Source organism: Dermacentor andersoni, chromosome 4 (genome assembly GCF_023375885.2).
Source record: "Dermacentor andersoni chromosome 4, qqDerAnde1_hic_scaffold, whole genome shotgun sequence".
NCBI classification, from domain to species: Eukaryota; Metazoa; Arthropoda; class Arachnida; order Ixodida; family Ixodidae; genus Dermacentor; species Dermacentor andersoni.
This window is the reverse complement of record NC_092817.1, coordinates 92,069,175-92,093,950: the sequence shown is the minus strand read 5'-3', so window position 1 is coordinate 92,093,950 and position 24,776 is coordinate 92,069,175. Positions and strand designations below refer to the sequence as shown.

The 24,776-nt window shown below is 46.7% G+C and overlaps 1 protein-coding gene across 2 annotated transcripts in view; it reads left to right on the top strand.

The window, feature by feature from the left end:
* The window catches only part of LOC126536478 (sodium- and chloride-dependent glycine transporter 1-like), a 142,230-nt gene that overhangs the window by 60,578 nt on the left and 56,876 nt on the right, over positions 1-24,776 (top strand). The window contains exon 1 of one of the 2 annotated variants that reach the window (XM_050183457.3): positions 4,817-5,510. The exons of the other annotated variant lie outside the window; for it this stretch is intronic. Within the exon in view, the coding sequence (XP_050039414.1) occupies positions 5,418-5,510 (93 nt within the window). The 5' untranslated portion in view covers positions 4,817-5,417. Of the gene's footprint in view, positions 1-4,816; positions 5,511-24,776 lie in introns of those variants that run through there. 2 annotated transcript variants of the gene reach the window in all.

The following is a 24,776-nucleotide window of genomic DNA, read 5'->3' as shown; positions in this document are numbered from 1 at the left end:
GACCTATCTTCGTCAAAGGCGGCCTCGTCATCCTCGGCGTGTTAGTTTTAAAGGGTTAGTGCAGTGACGTCACGTGCGGGTGTTGTCGCTAGCGGCTGGCTTTAAAGAGAGAGGCTATCAGAGGAAACAAGCGCTGTTGTCCGACGTATGCGAGCTTCATTCCCAAGACGAGGGGACAAGAGTTAAGCCAGGCATACGATAATAAACCGGCCAAACAGAAAAACACCCTACGCAAATCTGCCCGCAAAAAGACAAGTAAAGGAGAGACATCGCAAATCAATAACTCTTCACTGCCACGAAGCACCGAATTCCTACAAGCTAGAAAACTTACCAAAAAACACGTGAGCTACACCTCCCATCTGAAAACCTACACAATCTGCACATAGAAAAATATAATTCCTAAAGGTCTAACACTGAAGGCTGTACCAGCTCTAGGAACACTCCCACCACACCAGCGTGCAAACTGGCAAACAACATTACGCAATGCCTCACTTTCACTTTTGAATATCCTCAAGGAACACTGCGAAGAGCAAATCGAAACTTTTAACCACAGACTTCGGAACATAACCCTGACACCAGATGAGAAGAGGGATTTAGAACATTACGACGAAAAACAGTCTAGAAAAGTGTTTCAAAAACAAAGGAAAAAAGCAAATTTTAATCAAAAAACAACCTTCCAGCCAAACAGCCACCACACGCCGACAAGAGGGACCTCGAGTTTAGAAGTACCAGACAGGAAGGAAACTTCCACAGAACTAAACCGCTCCAATGTTATAGACATTTCAAAAACATTAAGTCAAAAAGAAATAGACGTACTCAGCAAGGGCCTAAACTTTTGCCCCACGAACAACACAATAAATGAATTCGAGCTTCACAAGGACCTCTCAGAATTCTCCCGACGAATGCGTATCCGACACTTTTTTGCAGACACACCAGACACCGGGACGACACCACTTAGAGCCCAATCCACTTGGACTCCCGAACCAGAACAAGCCATAGAACTTGACATATACCTTAAAACTGTCACTAAATAAATTATAAGCCAATCCAAGACATCTAAGCGACCTAAAAACATGACTGCGTCGGAGAGTAATATAATTTCAAATCTGAGTTGCCGGAATTACATTGTTATTAAGGGAGCAGATAAGGGTGGAAGTATAGTTATTTGGCCAATAGAAAAATACAAGCACGAGGCTTACAGCCAACTAAACAACCCAGAACATTACCGCAAACTAGATAACGATCCGACATTGTCCTACACAGTGACAATTACCAACAGGCTAAAATCACTTTTGGCTGATGAATTGATAACACCGTCAGAATACAAATTTCTTAAACCAAGCAACAAAACTGCCGGGCGTTTTTACCTCCTTCCGAAAATTCATAAAATTCCATCCGCTGAACTATACACTGCTATTATCCCAGGCCGTTCGATAGTATCAAACAACAACACCCCGACAGAGAGCATCTCCACATTCCTTAACCACTACCTTGGTGACTTGCCAAAAGCACTTCCGTCATTTGTACAAGATACGCCCCACCTGATGAGAATTATAGAGGACATTAATACTAAAGGCACACTACCCCACAACACAATTCTCGCAGCACTAGACGTCCCGGCGCTGTACACCAACATTCCAATCCCTGATGGTTTATCTTCGATAAAACAAACGCTGTCTAAACACAATGCACAACACTCTACTGAAGTCTACTTGTCTCTCCTTGAATTAGTTCTAACACATAACTACTTCGAATTTGAAGAGAGTTACTACCTACAGATACATGGTACAAGCATGGGTACGCCTTTTGCACCAACCTACGCGAACATGTGTATGGGGATTCTAGAAGCAGATTTCCTATCGCGCTGCACTACCAAGCCCCACACGTACCTACGATACATAGACGACATACTCATAATCTGGGGACAATGTCAAGAAAGTCTAGATAAATATGTAGCATTTCGAAACTCTGTTCACCCAACAATAAAGTTCACATCAGAATCCTCACCAGAGCGCGTAAACTTTCTGGACACAACAATATACATTGACAGTGGTGAGCTAAAGACAACGCTGTATAGGAAACCTTTCGACAAACAACAGTACCTAGAATATACCAGCCACCATCCCAGACATTGCAAACAAGGCATCTTTAAAGGCCAAGCCACACGACTACGTCGCATTTGCGTTGAAAACCAAGACTACAAGATAGACTCGATCACCTTAAAGAAACACTATCAAACAGGAGCCACCCAAACAGTGACCTTCAAACAGCCTACATCGCTGCCACCAAACTTGATCGAGCCGAGGTCCTCAAGCCCCACCCGAGGATCACAAGAACAACAACGCCTCTTCTTACTACTAAATTCTCAAACGCACTCCCAAACGTGAATAACATCCTTAGTAAATACTACCCAATTCTCACCAGCAACCAGAAACTTAAGGTTTTTCCCGGCCCTCCCAGAGTAGCCTACAGACGCAACACTAATTTTAAACATGTTACAGACAAAGAGGAAGTTGGGAACCAATCCCTGTGGCCGCCCCAGGTGCTCTACATGCAAACACATTCAATCTACTACTACAGTAAAAAGTACAGCGTCGAATTACGCACACAAGGCAACTTCGGCTTTCACCTGCACATCAAGCAACGTAGTCTACTGTCTAGAATGCGCCGCTTGTAGCAAACAATACATAGGTGAGACTGGACAACAAATTAATACAAGAATCAACGGTCACCGCGCGGACACAAAACACAATTTACCCAAAGCAGTAGCCAGCCACTTTAATGAACATGGTCATATATTTGACAAAGCAAGGCTCTATATACTACAAACGAATTTCCGTTCCCCTCGCGAAAGGAAGTATACGGAATCATACCTCATACACAAGTTTAATTGCCTACACCCGACAGGAATTAATTTGGCACGCGGCAACTTAGAATCTTTAAAAGCGGTAACTTAAATCTGAAATTCTCATTCTCATATCATCAACCAAGACACAAAACACATTAGGCCACCAGCTAACCTTAATTCTTAACCTCGCCTACTTCTCCATTTCGAAAAAAATTTTTTCCTTCCTACTACTCAATTTAATGTACTGTTTCAGGTTTTTACGTCTATACCAACTGTACGACCCCTTTCTTCCATGTACACTTGCCCCCGTCCGCTTCTGCGCGCGTCACCCTTCCGTTTGTTATTCCGGTTTCGGTCCGCCCTCCCCCTCTCTTTTCCCTTCCTTTTTTTATCTATATTTTTTTGAAACCCCCTCATCAACACATTCCGAAGTCAATATGCCTTTTTCGGCGCCTCAACCCAGAGTATCGCCCCATTTGTGAATGACGCCGTAACGACACCTACGTTGAGCGACTGGAGCAATGCCCCTTGAAAGACCGTGCCGCTGCCTTTCAGTCACCCCATACATTGCACCGCAGACTCCTCGTCGCCATCTTAACTATTTCAAAATTACTCGACGTATTGCTGCTATGCTACTCAAGTCACTTTCAACCCATATTCTTTTTTTGTGTGTGTGTGTGTGTGTGTGTGCGTGTGCGTGTGTGTGCGTGTGCGTGTGCGTGTGTGTGTGTCTTTTGTGTTACTCGCGCACTGACCGCCTGACCGGCCCTTCTAATGCCCCAAAAACATGCCGCCAACGACTCCCCCTGAATGCTTCCTAACCTCTCGCATCCCCAACACGCTCCCAAGCTCCCATCTTTCTTAAAAATTTAGTTTTTCTTTCTTTCCTTTTTCACTATCCCCCCTTTTTTTTCTGTCTTGGTGCCGCCCTGGCTTCCCCCAGCCCCCTTTTTTCTCTTTTTTTTTCTTTTTTCCCTTTTTCTCTGCTTTTGTTTCTTTTCTTTTCTTCCCGCGTGCCCACTATCACGCTTTCGTCCCCTCGTCTTGGGAATGAAGCTCACAGACGTCGGACGACAGCGCTTGTTTCCTCTGATAGCCTCTCTCTTTAAGACCAGCCGCTAGCGACAACACCCGCACGTGACGTCACTGCACTAACCCTTTAAAACTAACACGCCGAGGATGACGAGGCCGCCTTTGACGAACATAGGTCCTCCTATCGAAACGTTGGCCAGCCTTTCTGAGGCACTTTATCCCTGTTTACAAACTTTAAGTATATATTAGTATCAGTAGTGGTAGTAGAAGTATTTACGTTGACGACGATGATGACGATAATGATGATGAAGTGGCTATTCAAATAACAGCCTAGACGTGCTTTCTGCTGACAGCGTTACAATTAAGAGGAAAAGGAAGAAAAACTCACTTTTGATTCTTCGCCGATTTCAACTAAATCCAGATCGCGTCACCCCTTTTCCCGTATTCTCTCCCAAGTCTTGCTGTCACAGCGCGCGATTATAGCTACACCGATTCTAGTCGATTCTAGCCGTAAGACAACCTGAACGCGCGACTTAGTCACGCCTCATTTTTCACACCGACTGCCGTCTTCTCGACTGTTCCGTCCGTCATCCCAAAAGCACTCGGCGGTCAATTAGTGGAAAGAAGGAAAAAGCAGATTTCACTTTTACACCCTCGGCCGCACGAACGTATTGATTTACACTCCAACGCCGACGCAGGTCCCGGGTGAGCCAAAGGAGAACAAAACAGAAGCGAAAGGAACAGAGAGAGCGCGATAGATAAAGAAAGGAACTGCAAGACACGCTCGCGCCCTACATGTTGGTGTATGTATCCCCAGCGCATCATTGATCGAAGCCGTGACGTTGTCGAGCCCCTCCCCCGCGTCCTCGTCGGCGGGCGCATGCGCGGTGCCGGCCTCCGGAAGAGGACCGTGGCGGATCTCAGGTTCTCCGTTTGTTGTGGCCCGCCGTAGCGGCTGCGCTCCGCGTGACGACGTCGCCTGCCTCCACACAAACTGCTGGCCCGCACGGGACGCCCTCCGGCAACGAAAGTTCATGTGGTGCGCGGTGTGGGGGCGACGCGGAGCTTTCCTGGAAGACAGTGCAACGGGTGAAGAAGAGGCGACGAAAGGAAAGTGAAGGAGGCGGATCATTGTCTCATTTCGGCGCTAATGATCGCGCGTGAAGCGGCGGCAGCGTCCCCACTACCGCCACCAGCAGCAGCAGCAGAAGCACGGTCCCCGCACGCGGAGCGCACTGCACTACGCGGTCGGCCGAAGCGACACGCGAGCGAGGATTTTCGCCGCCGCGGAGGCGATGCTCGGCTTCGCCGTCCTAGAGCCCACTAAGCCTAGGAGTCGCGGTGGAAACTTCGCTGCAGCAGGGTACGTGTGCGCGCTGTCGTCGCCGTTAAGCCTAATGTGAGTTCTAGTTTTCGGCGCACGCTCGTTTCTTTATTATCTGCTCTTCACTTTGTTGCTTGCGCCGCTACACTTGCGTCAAGAGCTGGGCCTGTCCCGTCTGGGGAAGAGGCAAGAAAGTAAAGGAAAGAGCTCACGATGGACAACCCGAACGCAAACTTCGACGATGATAGCCTGTCTGAGGAAGAGGCTGGCGAGACGATCAGGCTGCGACCCTTTCTCGACTGGAGGGTAAGACAGCAATTCTTTTTTTCGTTATATTGCAATGGCGTGTTCAATGGGCGTTAAGTGACTGCGAAAGATATCCAACTTGGCTCAGGAACACTAGGAATACTCTTGCTTCTGGTGCCGTACACTTCTGTCACTGAGACAGCTTAGAGCGGTGCATCATTCAACGGTATTTCAGGAGTATATTTGAAATATACCCGAGTGACACACCTGGATGGTACTCGAGGAAATAGTTCAACAAGTAGTCAAACTATTCGGCATTGAGCATGACCAGTGCTAACATACCTAGTTGTCTGCACTTGCACGAAGGTTCGACTAACGTGACATTTCGAACGCAGCACATTTTTTTTTTTCCCCACGTGGTCGTGACATGGCGTCGGCCTAAACATGTAGTGACGTTCTCGTGGGAGGTGCCAATGAAGTTCGGGTCATTTCTGGTCTCACCGCTCTTTTCTTCCTTCTTCTTCTTCTTTCCTGTTGCGTGTCATCAGGCATGTTCGACCTTCTGGCCGCTGAAGCGCGCAACAGCGAATAGGCCTTGGCGAACGAAAACTCAGCCTTAATTTTACGTGTGCTGTGGTGCCGCATTGTTTTAAAAGCCATTGTTGCAAATCAGACACATTTCGCATCCTTATTATAGAAATTAGATCTTTTTGTCTGTTTTCCGTGAGTTCTTTTTTGACAAAGCTCTCGCGCTGTGATTTCCAAATTAAACTGCTGTTTGGCCACTTGATTGAAACGAAGATATTAGCGAGTAACAGCTCGTTAGGAGCAGTTTCTTGGTATGCATTTCTACAAAGCCGCCCTACACAGAGGGCACGTTCGCGTACGAAAGCGTCACTGGTGATCAAGTCGTGACTCTAAACTGTGGCGTGATTATGGAGTTTCCGCAAACCCTTCACGCAAACAGCATGCCTCCCAGCGTGCCATAAGTTCAGGAAGATATTGTAATTATACAGGAGGTTGCAAATAGTGAACGTGTTCTTCAACGGCACAATCACTGTTCAGTTCGCTAGCACTATTCTTCGCCTATGTGAAGGCAGTGAATATAAACTTAGAATTTATGTCACCTCCACTAGCAATACGTAACGCCTGTGATTATTAATAGCTGCCTCGGTTATCACCTTTGTCGTTGTATTCTTATGCATGCTGTTCAAGAGCAGCTGTCATCGATCAGAATAAAGGACGCGCTATGCATATGTTCTATCCGGGTTTATATTTTCTTGTTTTCTGCTTTCCTTTGTCAAGATGTGAGTGCTTGAGTCAAAATGAATGCATAAGCGAATAATTTTTAGGTATCGTTGCCATTGCTTACCGACTCAGGTCCTACAGTCACTGTCGTAACATTGTTGCCTGAATTGTTAAGAAAAAGATTACAGTTTGTGCCTAACCGAAGTGCTAAGTAGCGAAAGCAATAATTAGCGTAATATCACTCGCAGTAAAAGAAAAAAAAAAAGGTTGGCCTGTTTTATTAGGAGGAAGAAATATTCACCCCTGCACGTAAATAACCTGTCCAAAACTTTGTCTGACATTAAATTTTTGGTGTAGTTTTCCTGCTGAATAAGGCGAATCGTGTTGTGGGTCATCTAAATCTAAACAGTGGGTGCGGTGGCCATCGCGCGGACGGAGGACTTCCGGTGAGCTTGAGACAGTGCAGAGTGTGTAGAATGCAGCGAAGTGCAGAGAAATCTAAATAAAAAGAAAGCGGTCAGGAACTGGTCCGTATATTGATTACGAGCTGTAAACCTGCTTTAAGCAGTGATGCTCCCAGTTTCTGCGCCATTGCTCCCGGTTCTGATGAGCAGTGCACATTCGAATAGATATGGAAATGTGACAAAACTAAGAATACTCGTGAAAGTAAGGACATATAGATGGTCTGCATTGACGCCGCCGTGTCCTTGGCCGCCATCTTGGGGCCGCAGCGTGTCAAGCAGCTGCAGAAACACGAAACATGACGGCACAGCCAACGCGCTTTGCTCTGAGCGACAAATCGATAGCAGTGACCACCCGGCGAAAAACGGCCACCGTCATCAAGCGAAACAATATACGCGGGATAATATGGTACGCTGACGTCACTGTGGCGGCCATGTTTGGGTACTAGCACGGTGAGAAGCTCTATCCGCCACGTCACGTGAAAACTATCTATATAGCAAATTGCAGGCTCTGGAACGCAACAATTCGGCGCGTGGTGGACGTGTCTAGCTGCAGAGTAGGACGGCAGGTCAAGGGATCGAATCCAACTGCCGGAACAAATCCGCTTTCTTCTTCGATAGCCGCAAGCGGGCGCTGTAAGTTTTTCATGAACACATAAAACGGAGATAAGCTGGTTAATTGCTATCGCATATAAAGCTCGCGACAAGGGAATGTCTTATAGTACTCCAGACTTCGCGAGAGCAACGTCCAAATTCGTTTATTATAAGTCGAAGTGGTCACTCTTCCCACAGCCACAAAGGCAAAGTATATGTACGTTGCTCAGTGTACGGTAGTAAAGAAGCAGGCGCTGTTTAATAATCATGCCTTTTCTTCGGATACTACAATAACCGTGTGGGTTGCTTGGATTCGAAACAACAGAGCAACCACCGAATGAGCTGTATTTAGCTTAAACATTGCGTTTCTCATCTTAGGAGATAAGCTCTCCGTTCACCACGTACATGTTGCTCCGTTGCGCAGTGAACCACATTGCTCATACATTGCGCCGGGGACGTCAAACTGCATCAATCAATAAAGCCTCGCTTGTCTTCAGTTTGCGTATATACCAACCTATTAGTGATGCTTCCCCGTTTTCAAAGTCAAAATTACGTGAGGCCTTTATAACAAAAACGCGCGTTCGTATTATCGAGAATCTGTGAGACCAGCGAGAGCCTATGAGATCGTGGATGAACGTTTACTCGTGCTGTTATAAACATTGTTTAGCTAATATGCTACAAACAATCCGACTGCTCTCTTGTACCGAGCTTCAAAATGTTTGCGCCACGACAAGGTGGACGCAAAGACAAGGCTGCGGGAAAAAAGCGCCTCGCTTGTTTATAAGCCGACCCGCTGTGGCAAGCAGCCAGGCGGAGTGACGTGTGACAGATGAATCTGTTTTTAAATATAGAAAATATGCGTGGGACAGGTACTGCACGCAACTACTGATGGAGACCGGGTGGCCTTCAACTTTAACCTCATCGCTAACAGCTTGCTTCGCCGTCCGTTATGTAAATACTGGAAATGGGTCGACTTCTCGGCTATTATTGGCAGTCGCTTGGCCGTTAAAATGCCATGGAAGGAGTGGGGGTAGGGAGGGGGATCTTGTGCAACTATTTGGCTTCTTTACGTTATTTAAAAGTGATTATATGAAACTAATATGACAGAAATAAACATGTTTTATAAATGTAAACGAAACGCAACCTCTGTGGTGCGTCCGGCGAAAATGAAATGCATTCATTATCTGGCGCAAATTCAGCTAGATGTCGTAGCTGCTGAATTAGACTTTGCGCTACGCCTGTATGTGTAAATCGCCACAACTGCCCCCATTGCCGCAGAACTAGCAGAAACGTGATTTTATTTATTTATTTATTTATTTATTTATTTATTTATTTATTTATTTATTTATTTATTCAATACCCTCAGGGCCAACAGCGGCGTTACAGAAGGGGTGGATGGAAAAGTGGAATACAGCAGAAAGCAAAAATCATAATGCAGGTGCCTGTTCAGTGATATGCTTGGGGATGGCTGTCTTGAAGGATGGCGTGTCTTCAATGCAGGCGATTAGATGCGGAAGGTAGTTCCGCTCTGCGCTAGTCTTAGGATGGATGCAGAACTTTAATAAGGTCCTGAGGTACGCGACTCAGCGTGCTGCGGGCCGCTCCTACGTTGGGACAGTCAGGCCTTGCCCGACCGCCGCATCGTGGGCCCTCTGGACAGCCCATAGTTGCGCCCCGGCATCGGGGCTCTTGATAGCGGAGAGCCACTTGTCTTCATTGATTCGTTCTGTGCCTCGTAACGAGGGGCAACGCCAGACCATATGCGCTAGTCTTAGGTAAGAAATAATTAAAAGAGCACATTTGTCTTGTAGATAGGGATGGCAACCTTATGCAAATGATCAACACGTGATGATATATATGATGGGATTGAAGAAAGAAATTCCCCTTTTAGTGTCTGGTTATGAAAGGAAATGTAATCACATATTAGTTTATTTATTTTCGCGCGCTGTTACGAGCTGAGAATCCACCGCGAAGAAGACATGTACATAAAGGACAACACTGCAAAACAGGAGCAGCTTTTACGTAAGGCCCAGCTCTTATTCAGCCGAAAGGACGCTTATATAGGCGCATGAACCTAACCATGCCTGACATCACGAAATCACAAGTTACAAAAAAGACGACAGGAATTCGCCTTCTTTTGTCGACCATGAATTGAACTGTTGCAGCACACCAGTATCCTCACTGTATTCATCGGGAGTAAGCTTTCGAGAGGCTATAAAATGCGTTATAGTTAGAGCAGTCGAAATTTATGTGACGTCCGGTCTGCAACACTTTCGAAATGTATCATCAATTTGTATTTAATGTCAGTTGTTGCTTATTAAACGTTGAAGGCGCATTTATGTTCATTCTCCTTATTGTTTTCTAAAACTCGTTGACAGAAGATGACGCCGTCAGGAAAATTACGGTCCAGGTCCTCAGACATTTTTCTTTAACGTAAGTGCTTCCTGTGATCGCCTATGATTGCGGTGTTCTGCTTTTTGTTACTCCAATCGCTATCGTGATTGGCGGGCACCGGAATTCCATCTAATAAGGTACTGCTCTTATATAAGCGAAGCTTTACAACTAAGGGCCGAGCTCATTACTGTTTTTTCAGTCAGATTACTTGTTACGTACTACCACCCTGCAGCTTACTTCTTAAATTATCAAAAACGGTTTCTTTCAAATAACATGTATGTAACCATCCATTGAATTTTGTTAGCCAAATGGTCTCAGCGAGTAAAGAAGGATGAGAATGAAATCAAAACTGATAAAAAGAAAAGTAAGCATTGGGAACCAACAATGAATAGCCATAACCTAAGTTTTTTTTTTCTTTTTTGCTCAGTAGGATCGAAAATCTATAGTATGATAATGCACCCACAAATTCAAAGGAATAAAAATGTATGGGCTTTCACGTGCGAAAACCACGGTCTGATTGAGGCACGCCGTAGTGGAGTACTCCGGAATAATTTGGACCACCTGGGGTTCTTTAACGTGCACCTAAATCAAAGTACATTTCGCATTTCGCCCCGTCTGAAATTCACAGGAATCACTTTTCTATCTTACTATCATTGTCCTGATGCTGTGTTCATAAGCTGAGCTGTCCGAAATATAGATCACGGCATATCTACTCTCTCCGGATTATAAGACATCATAAACGTTATCCCTATAGCCATGTTATCACGTTATCCCGAATGCATAAGGTGGCAAAACGAAGTTACATTGTATACTAACCGTACTGCGTCCATCGTCGAAGCCATGCAACTGATTGTTTCGCAACACAAGAACTGGCCAGTATTTATCGAACCGAAATTCGTGACACGTTTTGCAACACATTTCCTCAGTGCACAACCATCATAAAAAGGCAAGAGAAACATGATGGCCAGACATGGCTGCAAGGGCACGTTCACTAGGTTGGCTAAGCAGCCGTATGCAAAGAGTCTGAGAAGTGCTTCCTGTCGCAACGCCGAACGGCGACATTCCTTTCATGCATTCACTCTCGATGAAACGGGCAACGTTTTTCTTCCTGACAAATCAGTTCACTGGAAGCCCGCAAGGTGAAGGGAGGTTCGTGAAAGGAAAAATTGTATTTTTCTTCCTGCTTAAACAGGTGGCCTTCGGTTTCAGCACGCCTCCGTTGTAAACCTTTCAGAATGGTCCCTTCGCTTTGAACTTCCTTGTAGCGTTGCAAATGCTGCGAAGTCCTACACGTAATCAAACGCAACTTACTTCATGTAGAGGTCTTGATCTTCAAAGCATGGCTTTTCTTTTTTCTAATGGGGTTTTCGCTTATAAAAAAAATCTTAGAACCTAGCGAGAAAACTAGGAAGCCAAGTAGCGGATTGCTCACGGTGTCACGTTCACACAAATTCGCTTGTTAGTTTATTAAGCAAGAAATATTTCTCTTACTAAGATCTGTTCATTTTGACACTTTAGGCTCGGCAGGTAATACCCACGCAGAATATTATTGTAAGTCCGAAGATGATTAGGCTAATCTTGAATGGATAACTTACGCCGCATAGTAAATAAATGTTTGACAACCAAGAATCGGTCATTCGCAAGCGCCGCGAGATAAATAACGAATATATTGGACACGAACATCCGACATGCATAATCAATATTGAAGTTTCTGCAGGTCTAAAGGGCTATATCGCTACATATACCTTTGGAAACGGCTGTCAGTGTCCAGTCTTGCACTCTTAAAAACGTTTGCCCCCTTTGGGGTATATCTTGTCCCCGAACAATAACCGTCATATGCCTTGCTTGCGTTTGCTTTCTTTTAAAAATCTCTGCCCTCGCTACTTTTCTGTCGGGAGCGCTATACCACGCTGATGGCGCGCATGAATTATTGGGCACGAAGCGTTCAAGGAAGTAAAAGCACGCGAGGCGGATGACGATCACTGTATGGGGACAAGATTTGCCCCAAAGGGTGAATTTCTTTATTGCGATAACAGTTATATGGATACCCCAGGCGGATTTTGGTAGTCGGCGTCGCCGTCACCGTGACGTTTCATACAAAGTCTAAGGGCGATAACACCGTTGCCGCTGTATGTGCTAGTAAGAGCTTGCAATGGGAGCCGACGATCGCGGTTCAACGTTGCGCGCGCAAATGAGGAAAGCGGTAAGGAAGCGCGCTGTCTTCCGTCGAGCGCTAGGTTCCGGGGGGAGAGGAGCGCGGGGGCGGGGGGGGGGGGGGGGGGGGGCGTTGTACTGCGTATTACGAGGCCGCGCGCGACGTAGCTTTAGTTCGATCTGCGTTGAGAGCAAGAGCCTAGGCGCTTCGACGGCTCATAACTTTGTATGTGATGCGTTCTCGCCGCTCTGTTTACGTTGAAGCGATAGATAACACGAAGGTCACTTCGCTCACTACTGCCCCGCAGAGTCTAGGTGCGCCGACGACTCATACCTCTGTGCGTTCTCGCCGCTCAGTTTGCGTTGAAGCGATAGACAGCACGAAGTTCACTTCTCTCGCTGCTGCTGCCGTGCTTCCTCATGCCAGCGTTTTGACATTGAGTGTCCGCGCTCATCGAGTGCGATGTGTTTATGTGTGTCTGTGCGCGCTGATATCGCGCTTGTTAATTTAGTTAGTAGACGAATGTTTGCAAGTTTATACGACCGACAAAAGTACTATCCTTACTCTGCATAGCTGTCTATTACTTTGCTATCGCAATCGATGCTTCATCTTTCAGGCAAAACTGCGACATTTTTTTGTAACCTAACCAAAAGACACCGACAAAAATCTCAAACGCATTCCATAACAGCTTCGCCGCAATACGTTTTTACGTTCGCTGAATAATGATAGCTTCATCTTCATTTCTAATCTCAGATAAGCGAATGCAACTCAATGTTCCACTGCATAATTTGTCCCGCTACTTGATTTTTTTTTTTAAAGCACGGGCCTGGACTGTAGACTTTAAGTTGAGCTTACTATGTGCTTTACATCTTTCCTCATCATCGTCACCCATGATGCGCCTCTTTCTCTTCTCTTTCTTTTCCTCTTCCCCTTCCCCAGAAGCAGAGTAGCTGGCTAAAGGAATGTACCTCAGGCCGACCTCTCTGCATTTCGTATCATGAAACCTTTCTCTCTCTCTCTCTACACAAAATTCAAACGCATCAGCTTTTTTTGTTTCTTTTATTTTATATATTTTTTAAAGACGTCCCTGTTTCAAGAGCATGCAAGCCATGATGTACTTGATAGCCCGGAAGCGGCGTTGTATAATATAAGCATACTCATTCTAGTGTTCCATTATTGCTGCTAGAAAACTCACGCGCCGATCACATTATACACCGAATGGGCAAAGCCAACTTAATTTCTTACACAGAATCGTGCATTGTTTTGCTTACTATTCATTTCCGCTCGCAAAAAGGAAAAAAAGAATGTTAAGGAAGAACTGCATACAATTTCGCTGCCAGGCTTACACGCATGTCGTTGTGGAATATAAAGAAGAAAGAAGGTTGACACGTGTGCTTATAAAGCAGTGATTTTTTTTTTCTCTCTGTCATAAAGTCAAAGACCGTTACGTAAATACATGAACTTCTCACCGAGCCAGAGCTGCAATAGCAGTAAACAAATAAAAAAAAAGAAGCCGAGTTGTCGCAACGCGCGTGCCCATTTACTATCTCATTAAATCCTTGCAGCCTTGCATGAGATTAGACGTGAATGCTTCTGCGCATCATGATCAAGCAGGAGAGATAAAAGAACATGATGGTGCGCTTCGTGTTGTAACCTTCTTTTTCTTTCGTCTATGTCTCGCTAAGTCTTTCGCGTATCTACACATGCATGAACTGTGTAGACAGCGCGCATCACTGAATTTCTTTTTCATTTATTCATCCTCCTCAAACCCAATGATAACGCCCCTGACACAACGCATCTAAGATTTAGTTCTTATTACGAACTGGTCTCTTACGAACCTGAACTACTACTACCTTGATCACATGGCATCGACACATGTTCTCAGCCGAGAAGCGCGACGAAGTCTCCGTCACACCGTACATACGCTGCGTGTCCCATCGTCCTAATAAAGTAAACATTAAATTAAATTGTGGGATTTTACGTGCCAAAACCACTTTCTGATTATGAGGCACGCCGTAGTGGAGGTCTCCGCAAATTTCGACCACCTCGGGTCTTTTAACGTGCACCTAAATCTAAGTACACGGGTGTTTTCGCATTTCGCCCCCATTGAAATGCGGCCGCCGTGGCCGGGATTCGATCCCGCGACCTTGTGCTCAGCAGTCTAACACCATAGCCACTGAGCAACCACAACGGGTCTAATAAAGTAGAGCAACGCTTGAACGTTAAGGTTGTTTTCAGCGCTCCTAACAATTGTCTCAGTTGGCAAGAAGGACCTGTTAAGAAACGCAGGAGTCAACGTTCTGTTAGGCGAAGAACACAGTTCATGGACTGCGTACGCAACGTGGTTTACAGAATTGCCGTGTTCTGTGGAGCATCCTACGTGGGCCGGACGCGCGGATGCCTCAGTGAGCGATTGTGGGAGCACGCTAATGATGTCCGAAATTGAAAGGAAGGCTTTCCCTGCTCTACATGCCACCACGTTGTGGATGTACCACACGGTTCCAGCGAACCACGGTGATTTGTGAATGAAAGGTTGAGTGAATGAGTTTAATCAACGAGACTGCTCAGATGCGTCTGCGTGAGCAAGCCGTCGGTTGCCTTATGCCGTTAAGAACTCAGATACTTGGAAGGTGCAAGCATGCGCAGTGGGCGTGTCTGATTGTCTCAGCTTTCAATCTTTAAATGTTTGGCTATTGTTGGTTATTTTTCTTTTTATTTCTCGTTGAAAACTTGGTTTCATGTAAGTCCTTCCGCGCATGTGTATCGATTTGCATTCCTGTCAATAAATATCGTCGGTGGAAAGCCAGCGCTTGTCCCGTCTGCTTGGTTTTAGTCCGTGTTTTTTTCGCGCTGTTTAGTGTCATTTGTAATCAGATGGTGGTTTTAGCAAGTAAAGCCCCAGAGACACGTAGAGAATAAACTTCGTAATTTGAGCCGGCTGTTCTTCGCCCGCGTTGGGCGACCTTCTTAATCTAGGAAGCCCTGGACCTGTGCTGCCAGTTTGGCCCTGTCCACCAGACGTTACTGGTCCTCAAGGTCCCCGCGCGTCAGCCGATCCTCTCACTGAGCTTCGGTCAGGATTGTGCTCGCGCTCGATAGGCTGCTATATATACACTTGGACGAGGGGAACGGCGAAAAAGAAGTGATAAGAGAGAGACAGTGAGACCAAACGTTTCCATATATGTCTCCATATATTTTCATATGTTACACATGTTTATTTTTTGTACACCTAATTTTTATACGGCAACTAACTTCTACTGCAGGGAAGTCACTCGCATAGTTAACGCCAATAAACACATCGCTCTGACTTCAGGCTATACCTAGTGGCAAGTTCTGTGCTCTGGTCGTATACACAATTACGAGGAAGCGGCCACTATTCCGGGTAGAAAAATGGAAGAAATATATGCCGTGCAGTGAAACCGTCATTATAAGCTGCGGTGTGCAAGTTCTCGTGAATTTTTTTGGCGCACCCACTTTCAAAAGCTGACTCAGTTGTTACTGCAGCATATTTACTGCAGCACACACGGTTAAGTGCACTTCTTTTAGAATGCAAGACACTCATTATTGCGCATACTTGCATGTTTTCTTCGGTGTAGTTTGATCGCTTAGTTTGCTCTATAATGTTAAGACGTGTTACTTTAGCACGCCATTAGATGAGCATTTTCTGTCCTCCTAGTGGCACTAAAACAACTCTTTTATTATTGGCAGCGTAGTTTTACACGGATGCATTTTTAGTTCGCTTCCTTTTCTGTATGAAAGTTTGAATTATCTGTGTTGTTCTTGTGACCATCCCTACGGAAGAAAAGCCATATCCTCGAGTGAGATAAAGAGATAGAAAGTAATTGCGTGTAAGCATATAATTTCGACCTTTTTATTTAATGTTTATAGTAAAACACTCCATACTGGACAAAGTATATACAAACATGTATCTTCTAATCAAGCACAACCTCTGTTTTAACATTGCAACACACTTGTGATAACTGGCTTAGAAGAAGTTATGCCCCTATATAGCCATATTCTCTCAATTTTTACTAACTGCATATATTGTAGATGTGCGCGCCCTATTTCTGGACCATTGGAGACCTAGCCTACAATAGTTCTGGTGCATTCAGCCTTGCCACTTCTGCGTGGAAAAACCACAATTTATATTTTTCACCACTGAAGAAAAAAAGCCCAGATTACATTCAAAACGTGCAACATACGTGGAAAGTACCGGTCACGTAGATGAGAGAGTTATGTCCGAACAGGCGGTTTCTTATGCCGACCTTAAACGAGGACCTCAATTGACGTACGTTTTGAACGCGGTTTGAACGTTTAGTATGATTAATGGAGTGAGTTTGCAGAAATGCGCCGAGTATAAATGTTGGTTCATAAACGGAAGGTTGCCACCCATCTGAACGTAGCATGAAGCCACAAAGAAAACTATTGGGGTTCGGAGGCAAGAAATTATTTGGCAGGTCAAGAAACCACCTAGCCTGTCAACTTCGAAACGCAGACCAAACAGTGCAAGCGACGCTACCAGGTTCCTTGTATCAGACGAATTTTTCTTTATGCGGGAACCTTTATTTCTCAGCAACTTATTCGAGATCCTTCGTAGTTTCACGCCACTATTATAGAGCGAAATAGCAGCTGAAATGCGGAAAGTTCAACAAGAATGAACGTCCGGTTGTCAACTAGGCTCTGTGCAAACAGGCAAAGGGTAGAAAAAATAGGGAGAAAGGAAACGAAGTTGTGAAAGAAAGTTGTCCGTCAAACGTGGTGAAGTGCTTGAGCATGATCAATCTTTCGCGTTGCCTCGATGCTTTAAAATAGAAACAGGCAAAAAAAAAAACGCACTAGTGCCTTTAAAGTCACTCGGGCTGACGTCGACTGGCGCCAGGGCCCAAAGATACTGCTTTTCCTAAGGGTACTGCTCTCAAGCGTATTGGAGAGCGCTCTTCTTTGTGGTTACAAACTTAGCACACGCAAGTTTCAGTGCCAATTCCAATGAGAAAGGAGTGTTTAAGTATTCGTTAATGTTAGTGTTAAAGTATTCGTTAATACTATACTGCAAGTCATAGACGACATATGATAGCTACGTAATGCCAGGGTAAGCCATCCGTAAAGCGGAGCTTTAGGATTAGAGCCAGGGGATGAAGGCTCAGATGACTTGTACAGAGGTCTTATTTTCGATCGACTGCTGTAGACGATATTTCTTTCTGTGCGCCGTCCTTCGCTAAACCGACTGATTAGGCACGCGGCACCGCGGAGCGAGGCATTCGCCCCTATGTGACGTAAAATTGTGGCGTAAAATGAAGCTGATGTAGCACTTCCCTCTTTCCTCGAGCTGATTCCTACTCTTGGTTTGCGCAGCTCGCGATAGGACGCTTAGTCACTCCAGCAGAAGGGGCGAGAAACACCGCTTTAGCGCGCAGGGGATTCGCCAACCGAATTAGCATGCCTCGCATAATGGTTATTTTGAAGTCAAACCGAAGCGACGCTCGTCACTCTTGCGAGACATCGCGCAGGACGCTACGTTGCGCGAAGTAGAAGGACATCCCCGAAATGCGTCCATCAAAGACCACACGGCTCCAGGTAGCATGTGACAGCTGATCATCGAGTGGCAGGTGTCCTCTAGAGAGACTGCGGCGCCGGCGACCACAAAGGTGCACGTTGCGAACGGGGTCGCAATCTCGGATACCATGACAGCGGGAACACCCGCGCCCAGTGAAACAGTAAACCGCACGTCACGAGGTGTATCGCGGAGCACGCCGTCTGTGGAAACAGCGCGGCTCGCGCTATCGCATTTCTATCCGGCCGGTGAACTGATATGCGAGACATAACAACGCCGGCGGCGGCGGCGTGTGCGGCGTCGGCTGAATGCCGCCGCAGCTCCAACGCTTGTCTGGACTTCTGCGAGGCGCATTGAAGACGCAAATTCTCGTCTGTGTCCATCTGTCGACAATGTCGTGCTCGTAAGATCTCGTCAGATCGCCGAAGCCAACTAGATCTAGGCTAGGCATGTCCTATAACGAGATATTAACCAACCTTTTCCTTTTCTTTTTTCATGCATGTAAGGAGCTCTTTTTCTAGGTCCCTTGTGCGAGGCACAACGTCGGCTTCATGGGGACGAGCAACCGGGCAAACGTTTGTGGACAGTTTCGAAGTGATGGAAACGGTGGAGGCGAAAATAAAGCACACGTGACTGAATTGATACGAGCCATTGTTCAATTTCCTTTTGAAATTCGTCTCCACAACATTTACTTTCCGACATGGCAAATGTAATCACTACTTACTAAACGCCATGAGCATGTAAGAAAACTTCGATGCTGCAGTGTAGTTCTAATGAATTCATGACTGGGCGGAGAAGGCCAAGCAGGCCCAGGGCCTTACTTGAGCCTGATCCCTCAGCCACACCCCCTTTCCCCTTCCCCCTTTCAATAAAGTTTACCACCAAATCATTACGGTTGACGACTGGGTTGCAAGCCTGGGTAGCACAGGGTAGCTAGCCAGCGGGCTACTTATACTAGCTGAGCTCCCCTTCTTTCCCTCTTTGTCTTTCCTCCTCCTCAACGTTACCTCCGAACAATCGTGCCCGCAGCTGGCAGGAGTGGACTCCTCCAGTTCGGAAAAGTATGGTGGGCGCTTCTGGTGCAGCGCATCAAGAATGTTGAGCTGAGCTGATGTTGAGCTGATGCCTGAAGATCGAGGCCGGCAATTGCTATGCCTGAGCGTCTCCTACAATGCCACTGTGGTATGTCACGACATGTCCATCAAACCAGTCTCTCCTAGAAATGCAAGAAGCCGTGAAGCTTGTTCGCGGGTTATGACTTTCACGGAAGACGAGGTATTGCAGGCACGCATGCCGACGGTCCTTTCGGAGGTTCACCAGGCGAGCGTCACGTTAGTCTCGATATTTCGAGCAAGATCACAGAAAGTGTCGAATGCGTCCCGTCTCCTTCGCGTTCAGTATGCAGTTCGGAGAATCGAGATGCCCCCTGCTTAAGTAAACATGCTTCCGTATGAACAGATCCTGTCCTTATTCGATGTGCAAGTGATGCTTCCTCTCGGCCAAATCTCCTCCTGCTCCTCCTCCTTGGTACTATATATGAGCCACACCCGATAATTTTCGGTCACGTGCTGATTTCCTCGAGTTAGTATTTCTCCGCAAATTGACGGCACGCCAACGGCACTATCGGCACTGCGCCAGCGACGCCGGCGTCGGGGGGGCGATCGGCCTGCCGGGCTGCGCGGCGGGCCACCAGATGCTTCGCGGCGTCGCCTTTCTCAGCAGCCCCGCGCGGCGCCAGAGCCCGGGAGACGGCGGGAAAAGAGAGCCGTTGCATGCCGTGGCGTCGGCGGCAGAGATTTTCTCTCTTTTTTTTTTTTCGTTACCTTTTATATTACACATATACACTTTTCTTTTTTTCGTGCGCTTCGCAGAATCTGCTCTCTGTACTCGCCGCCAAAGCCCAAACTCTCGGAACCCGCTGGACTCCCCGTGGCCGAACCGTGTTGACGCTCTCAAAGCGGCACTTCATTGGTCTGCTCTATTTGCACTGCCAACCCGAAAGGCCGAACGCCGACGGGCGCTAGAACGTGCGTGTGTGCACATTTATACGCTCAGTCTCGGTTTCTTGTCTTTCTTTTTTTTTTTAGATTCTGTGTCTTACAAGCAGCTTTTCACTCCCTGAGCTATAGCTGTATACGTCGTCCGGTGCACGCTATTTCTGTTAAGGCCTGTAAATCTAAGGCTGCATTAGCTGAAAACTTCAAATACCCACTGTGCCCCACGGGCATCTGAAAGCCTAAAGTTTATTTTCTATTTCTTTCTGTCTTCTAAGTTCTTGCTTCCTTGAATCAAGTAATATTTATTGGTGATCCTACGTGCTCTCTTTAAAACCTTTTTTTATTGTTCTTGTTTTTTTTACCAGGAATGACATATGGGTCAAAATAAAATGTTGTAAGTCAGCGCTAGCGTTTTTTATGTCTGCTTCTCGACCCCGTCTTGTTGTGCGCTAAAAGCTTCAATCATGTCAATCAATCAACATGCCCAAACAGCCACGTTAGTGAACACACTCGCGTTTATGATTCCAACTTTACCGAAAATTAATCTCCTTTTTTTTCGCCATGACATAGTTTCTGTAAAAACTAAGTCTGTCCGTCCTGACAGAAGAGCTCTGTCGTCAACTACAAGTTTGATGTCTAGACGGCAGCGGCTCGGAAACGGCACGCCGGCATCAGTTTGAGCGTGTTTGCACGATTTTCCGGCCAGAGCAGGCCGCCAGAACGAGGGGGAACGGACGGGCCCGGGCACACAATCTCATCTTCTGAGAGCAATCGATACGGTGGGCGGGTTCGAGTCAATATTCCTCATTTAGCTTTGTCGAGGAGCCCTCTCTATGTTTTGTTGCGAGCCACTGGAGGAGCGGCATGTGTGACGCGCGCGGAGTGCTTGCAGTCTGCTGCATGCATGATCATTTGGGGTGGAGCAGCACGTAATTTGCATAAGAACGAATGGTGCGATGACTAAAAATGAGGAAAAAGGTAAACGGCACCTTAAGCGACTTAATGTTCATTCCGCGTCACGTATAAAATGGGATATGTAAATGACATGACATCAGAGGAGTGGGGAGGGGAGAGGAGAGGGGATGGTCGAATGTGAGATATTTATGTGTGCTTGCCATCTGACAGCGTAGACGCTGGAAAATGTGGGAGAAATGCGAGAATTCAGCTGCAAATCTTCTTCTTTTTTTGCTTTTTTGCTAGAACATGTATAAAAAAATTGGATCAATTCTACCTTGCTAAAGTAGGAGGCTTCAGAAGACGGTAAACGGCAAAGGGTCAGACTGATGTTCGGAAAACCATTTCCCATTGTAGACGGCTAGCGAGTAATCCAGCTCTAGAAGACTATAGGTAGGAAACAGACTGAGGATAAGAGCAGTTGGCTTTTCGCAAAAACGCACACTCGGTGTGCTCTGAATTCGATTTTACCCGACCCTTCCCTTAGGTTTGCCTAAAGAAGCAATGATAGTTGAGCGCGTCCGTGCGAATTCATGATGCCTGCACTAGAGCTGAAAAAACCCTGCTTGCGCGAGGTCTCCCGCAGTTCGGACATGGCTTTCCTAGGCGTAGGTGTGTTCCCTCGGCTCAGGCACGGCGCAAGAACATCTTCACGTGTCCGGATGTGAACACCGCCGCAGTCGTCGAACCGTCGAGCTCTCTAGAGTCGCAGTCGGTCACGTGAACTCTCAGAACCTCGAGGTCGTAAGCACGGGCTCCGCTCGTCATCGTGCAAACAGTCGCCGCTGCCACTCGTGTCCTTTCAGTGGTTCGCCACTGCCGTGCAGCTATATGTAAGGTGTTCGTATAGGCACTGTAGTCACGCCAACGCTGCCACGTTGGTCCGAAGGCGCATATCCACGGAAACACAACGCCGAAGCAATCGATGATTCGTGTCGAATCTGGCGTTCCACTTGCAAACATGGTGCTGGTCCCGGAATCCCGACACAGGTGAAGTTTGTACTCCAGCATCCGTGTATTGTAGCCAGTATCGGTTGTCGCGCCGCTTTGCCTGACAATCGGGCTGGATCTTCGGTGGGGAAAGAAGCAAAGATCTTAGAGGGCATTTAAGAGGCACTTTGCCTGTGAGGGTAGCTGCAACGGTGCCAGGACATAAGCAAGTGAATGCGACGTACATTCTGGATATTTTCAATGAGGAAACTTTCGTCTTTAAAGCGCGGGCAGGCATCGATGCTCCGAGTTCCGATGGATGAGTGGAAAATCTAGCATGTACTGTAATGTCATAAGTAATAATAGAAAACGCGTCGCCTAGAAGGACAGATATTGAAGGCAGCAACGACTTGCTTATGCGCAATTACTGTTAGCACGAATGAGGATTTAGAATGGGAACGTGACAACAAACGAAAAGACAGGAGCTGTTTGCGTTGCGTCTTTATGACTGCCCGGTACGCATTCACTTCATACTAAAGGACTCCAGACACCAGCTGTCGAGGTTGTAGGTTGATCACTTGTCGCCAAATCAGCCTTTTGATTTCCTGGGATTATGGCATGGCTCCACTCACGGAAAACAACAGTCTTGGAAACTGGCCTACACGAGCATCAGCGCCAGCCGCTATGAAGGCGCTGCTGCGTTATTTAAGAGGCACCGGACTGTGTGCTAAGTTATGACAAATTGTGAATCTGCACTGTATGACGTATAATGTATTAGTCGGTCGTTGACACTGTGTAATGCCTTCGCAGTCTGTGCGACAGCGCCCACAGAAACAGTTCTGTATTGTGTGCGTGTGTTTGCTTTTTCTTTTCTTTTCGCATTCTTTTCCTTTCATCTATCCTATCCCTTTCCGATCCCCCTGTACAAGTTAGCCATGCAGCGATTTTTTCTCGTTAGATTGGCTGTGTTTCCTTTTCCTCACTCTCTCTCTGTCTCTCTCTGGTATGGCCAGACTCCCACGGTACGATAGTGTGACGAGAAATTAGGCGCGTTGTTATGGTGTCCGGAAACTGTTTTATGCAAGAATAGCTGCCACAAGTATGAATCTGCTATTTAGCACTCACTGCAGCAACACACTGATTTTAACGTCATCTTTTCACATTGCGCAACGATAAAGCGCGTCTGCCTAAAAATGCAAGAAAGGCGAAGCTTGCATTCACTGAGCAATACTGTACACCGTGAGCAGCCGTAAAATATATTACCAAGCACGTCGACTTAACGACTGATAAGCTCTTTGCAGCCGTCTTTAAATCATTAATGGGAGCGGATATTGTCGCGGATGGTTAATATGCATGCCCCCTTATGTTCCATTATATAGCTATCACCCTAAACTCTCTAGTTCGGTCATCGTTTCGCTAATTCCGATTTACGCGCTCCTTCATGTCGGCGTATAGTTTACGTCCAATGACCATTTATCCCTGCGCCTCTAACAGAAATTCTCAGAGGAGGGCCGTGCCTGAGTTACGGAGAACCAAACTTAAGGTTCGAAGCGTAGTGATGCGAAGGCTGTTTAGCCTAATACCACTATGGCTTGAGCTTGGAGGTGCAGTATTTATAGTTGGAAAGCGCTTCTGGTCGTCGGCAGAGTTGCTTCCGCAATATGAGGGCTCACCGAGCGCAAACGTACGCCGCATCGTGAAGAATACGCTGAGCTCCTGTCGACTGCGGGGTATACTGGGCCGTCGTCATTTAATCACTCTGCTTGGTCCCAGTTTATTCTAGTCGCGTGTGCTTCGGCGGAGCTTGCTGCTTCTGATGCGACGTGAACGGCAACGGCAGGTAAGCCGCACGCCATTCTGTTATTGGCTGCGTCGAGCTTCACTGTACAATACCATGCACTGAGGCGAAGACGACCTCAAAACACGCCGGCGTTGCCGTACAGGCGTTGCCGGATGACGTGTAACGCCTTTCTCCCGCCCGCCTGCATTTGCATTCAGTCACGAACATGCCTTTTATGTTAAAGGAATCGCATTTAGTCATCAACTCTCTGTATCAGCGCGGCGCTGTTGGATCCGATTGGATTACCAAGCAAATGATTTCGAATTTACCTAAAGAACCTGGGAAGTCTCTAGCGTATTTCAACTGCGCCTTGGAGACAACATATTGTGATCAACATTCTAAAGTTGTCACTGACGGTTGGGTCTAAGCCTGCACAGAAACGTTCGTGATTACAATCCTCAAGGTGTGCTCGACTGCCCAGTTTGTTTGCGTCGTCTTATCCGCTGTATGCAAGAACGGAGCCATTGAGTCAGCTTTCAGTTGTGGTGTCGTCGTCGAGCAGCGAGCACGCTTTACAGTTGTACAAGAAAGGGCTCGCTCTGGACACGTACACAGAAAGTTGGTCACAAACTGTCAAGGAACCATGTAACCTTGGTTTCACTATGAAGTTTAAGGGGCGTCCGTCGCATGTAGGCATAGCGGCTACAGTGCGGCAGATAGTCTTGTTCGCGAAGCCTTAAATATCAGGCGAATAGAAAAGGCTCCTTGAGACCTTCAGCGTATCTTCAAACATGCCATCTCCAGTCATTTTCAAATCTGTGTGGCTGCCACATTATTAGCCGTGTGTGACGAAGTCACAAATCTAGTAAGAGCCACCTTCCTTGTGCGTCCACTCCGCCCAGGGTCGCCCGTACTCCGGCATTGCTGCACAAAATAGACGCGTCGCCATATTGTGTGACCTCCAGGACTCGCAATAGTGTTGAGTATTCATCCTTTTTTTTTCTAGTGTATTCAACACGCTGCAGGTGAGAAAAGTCTAATTGAGACGCTTTATCATCTAACCGGTCAACACGCTGACGTAAAATACGCGTTGCTCTCGGGAGGGAAATGGGCATTCGGGGTGGAGGTGTCTGTCCTCCGCCCCGAATGCGGTCTTCACATGCGAGTGGTAACGCATGCTCAACATATTCAACCTATTCATTTCAGGACATTGGGACCAGAAAGTGGGTGGTTCGACACGGCATCATGTTCTGCATGATAAT